This window comes from Halyomorpha halys, unplaced genomic scaffold (assembly GCF_000696795.3).
Source record: "Halyomorpha halys isolate HHAL.00 unplaced genomic scaffold, Hhal_1.1 Scaffold10.1, whole genome shotgun sequence".
NCBI classification, from domain to species: domain Eukaryota; kingdom Metazoa; phylum Arthropoda; class Insecta; order Hemiptera; family Pentatomidae; genus Halyomorpha; species Halyomorpha halys.
The window spans coordinates 218,119-222,260 of record NW_027107501.1 but is presented as its reverse complement, the minus strand read 5'-3'; the positions used below and the strand labels follow the sequence as shown (position 1 = coordinate 222,260).

Here is a 4,142-nt window from a genome sequence, read left to right as displayed (position 1 = left end):
TAATTTTATATTAAAAGATTTTTTTATTTTGAAACAAAAATATTTTCTTTTAATTGCTTTAAACTTTTTACATTTAAATATAAAAATAGATACACACGATCATTTAAATTATTTTATATTTTAAAGTATTACTTACTTCGCCATTAACATCACGAAAGGCCGTGATATCGATACACTCTCTGTTGTCCGAAAGTTGGTTCCAGTGCCTCGATGTTTTCTGGAAAAAAATTTAATTTTTGCTAATTTTCTATGTTCATGGAAGTAATATAATTTACAGCAGTCAATTTGACATTACTATGATTAGTACTGGAACGTGTTTAAAACTTTAAGTTCCAAAAAAATAAAACCCGATATCAAAGAATTTTTTTTTAACCAAATTCAAAAGGAGTTTTAATTACATTTTTTTTTTCAAAACTGAATTCATGAATTATAGACTTTTTTTTGCAAATCTATTCAGATTTATAATTAGTAATGGTAAAAAATTTCTTTGAAAATCAATAATTAGTTTTAAATTAATATGGTAATTTAATATATACATACATCTTAATCATATTAATTAATTTTTCGACTTCACTGAAATATTGTAAAAGGACAAAACATAAAAAAAAATAATAATAAAAAAAAATAAAATAAAATAAAATATAACTTTCATTGTTACGTGACATTGAAAGGCCACTTATGGTAAGATTAGTTTCAAAACCTTCTTCACGGCCAAAAGCCGTTCTAAAATAATACAAATCCCTTCCTATCGCCTTACTAAAAGCCCCACAAAAAGAAAATAAGTAAAGAAAACGTATTTCGAAAGACAAAAGTAGATTGGAAGGTCGGTCGTAGAAATACTTAATAGAACGCCGGGTTCCGTGCGTTTGATAATGAAAATCATGAGTGGTAAATCTGTCATCTCAAAAACAAATGAATTTTGTGAATCATAATGTTTATTAGTGAATTTAATGAATTTTTATTACAATTTTAACCTAGAAAATTCAATTTTTAACTCCTGAAAACAAACATGAATTAAGGTTGAGAAAAATTAAACAACCGTATATATAGAAAGGAGTGTTTAAAATATTCTTTCAAGCAAACAGCTTCATTTTCTCTAAAATATCACATAGCACCTTTATTCACTCATAACTTCAATTTATTATGAAATGAAAAATCTACAATTTCGTCAAATAATTTTTAAATCTATTGATTATCCTTTTTTATTTCCTATTATTTATAAAGATATTGAAATTATATATAAATATTCCGTTTTGATCAAGCAATTTCACAATAAGTATTGTTTCAAATTTTTCATTTAAAAAAAATATATCAAAACACCGGTCTATAATTTTTAATTTTATACCCCTAGAATGCAGGAAAAAACGAAGCGATTTGTAGATATATCATTTTGATATTTATATTTCATTTGAAATCTTTGTAATGAAATACCAATGACGCTCCCCGAAAAGAGTTCTGTTGTAAAAATTAATATGTGAGAGAATTTGTAGCGATGAAAACATGAAAAGTATAGATAAAATTTAATATAGAGTATTTTTTAAATTAAAATTATTAAAAACATAAAATAAACCTTAAGTAGAAATTTTTTTAATAAAGATGATTTAATAAAAAAAAAATTCCATATTACAATGTTTTGTTTATAAATTTTTTTCGCACTCAGTAGAAATTAGAATTTATATGGAGTGGCATTTGCAAAGGAAAAAACAAAGAAATATTATAATATTATGTACCTGCAGACAGAAGCTAAAAGATTACAATCTAAATTTACTTGAAATTTAAGTATCTAAATGAAGATATTGCTTAATGGATTGTACCTTAGACAAACTAAAAATATACTTTGGATGATTTTGTCTAATGATTCTAAGAGTTAGTCACGATTCATGACGAACCTCTTCAAACTTCACGAATTCAACAAAAACAAGTATAACAAAGGGCCCGCAGAAGACTTAAAAATATTGATTATTTTAGAATAAGTACACGTTATAATATAATTACATAAATCAACTAAAGGCTATAGACTCGAGACTAAAGGAGTCAAATGAAATCGGCAATTTTTAGAATAACTGATTAATTATTTTTGAATAAGATATCGTTAATAAGCTATAAGTTGTCTTAAAATATATTTAAGACTGAAGTACATGATTATTATAAGGCCTATTTGGACATACGGAGTTGAGGTATGGGCCTCCACTAAACCATCTAATTCCTCTCGAATCCAATCCTTACAGTCCAAAATCCTTCGTAAAATCCTTAATGCTCCTTAATTTGTCTCAAATCAAATCATCCCTATGTTGCCGATTTGGCCAGAACCAGATACCAATCCTTCTATAATAAACTTCTCAACCACCCAAACCAACTCGTTTCTAACCTGGCTTCTCCTTCACTACCTAATAACCCTCCTAGGCGTCTGAAAAGAAGATGGTCTCGAGATCTTCTCCTTTAGAAATGTTTTTGGAGTTCTATCAATGGGTAGATTCTCCACATGTTTTTATCATGTCATAATATCACTTACAGAAAATTTACTTGATGTGTATATATGTATGTATACAGTTGTAAATATCAATAAATAAATTACTAAAAAAAAATTAGTTAAAATATATTATATATTTTGGTATAAATACCGCTAGTTTTCAAAACAGAAATGGATAACTAGAAAACGTTACTCTAGTTGCAAAATTCGGTATAAAAGATAATCTTTATAAATAAAAATAAATAAATAAATAATTTTCTAATCCTTTTTATGTTGCTATGTGACTGCTTTGCTAAGAGCCAACAGCCAACCGCGTAGCAACAGTGCACTTCTAGCTCTCTTGCCTTATCGATTCAAAGCTACAATCCGTCCCCTCGTCGACATATTCTAACTCATCAATATAGTGCCCTAACCTTTTCTAAAACATTTTTAATTTGAATTCATTAGGACCATGTCATTTCGAGATTTTCATTAAGTTGAAAACGATTAAATCGAAAAAATAATACGAAAACTGTATATTTAAAAATTTTAAAAACATATCGAAATAATATTAGAAGTGTCCAAAACTACTTAAATAGTTCACTGACCCCTAAATATTATAAAAAGAGATCATCATTTATAAATTAGAATTTGTCAGAAGAAAATCGAACTCATTATGAAACCTAACATGGCTGCGTGCATAAATTTACATAATTAACTGAAATAAGAAGAAAAAAAAAACCTTACAAATTAATATGTACGTCATACAACTATCGTGTTTCAATGAATGAATAATTATTTTTTTTTAATCTCTTTATACTCAGAGTAGTTTTCAAAGTTCAAGTTAAGTTTTATTTTTCTTCAAGCGTGACTATTGCTCAATACAAAATTAATAACTTTGATAAATAATAATAAAGGCTTAATGGGAAAGAATGAGAGAAGAGGGAGAAAATAGACTGAGGAATAGAGGGAGAAACAGTCCAGGAGGATGAAAGGGTATTGGAGTAGAAGGAAGGCGGATGGTGTGAGGATGAATCGGAAATGATATTCTCGTGGTTCTTGCTGGCCGGTTCCTGAAAAAAAAAGCTTAGCGAACCCGAAGGTTCGATGCCGATACCACCATCTACGAAGGCTGGCCGCAATCTTCCCATTTACGTTTCGGTTTACCTCTCGAACGTTTACCCGTTGGTTCAGTTTTTATTAATATTCTAGGTTCCGTTACTAAGTCTCACAACCATAGAATTATATTTACCGGGAACAGTTCTCTCAATATTTTAGGTAATAGTTTATTTTCAAAAACCTTAAGGTGCTGTTCTTTCTTTAGTGTAAGAGGTCACTTTACACATCCATAAAGAACAGTGGGAAGGATAATAGTGTTGTATTATAGCATCTATTTCCAGATCAATTTTGTTTTTCCTAGTAACCGTAAAACCTAAATACTTAAACCGATCTACCTGTTCAAATGTAAACTTTGACAAGTAGGCAAGGAAAACTCAATTTTGGCCAAAAGATGAAAGTAGTAAACCATTCAATTTTTAGAAAATATTTATATTTAATATTTAAATGTTAACAACGTGAGTCTATTTGTAATAATTAAAATTGCTTAAAATTTTAATGTATGCATTGTTTTATTCTACTATTTTCGTGATAAATGTTACAAACTTGTGAATCTTACAAGTTATTATTTTTTTTT

General features: G+C 27.9%; 1 protein-coding gene across 1 annotated transcript in view; it reads right to left on the bottom strand.

Annotated features, from left to right (window-relative positions):
• Positions 1-4,142, bottom strand: part of LOC106678277 (zinc finger protein 395) — a gene marked incomplete at its 5' end in the record, with an annotated part of 172,810 nt that overhangs the window by 29,454 nt on the left and 139,214 nt on the right. The window contains 1 exon segment of the mRNA XM_067045863.1: positions 137-217. Coding sequence (XP_066901964.1) covers positions 137-217 — 81 coding nt within the window.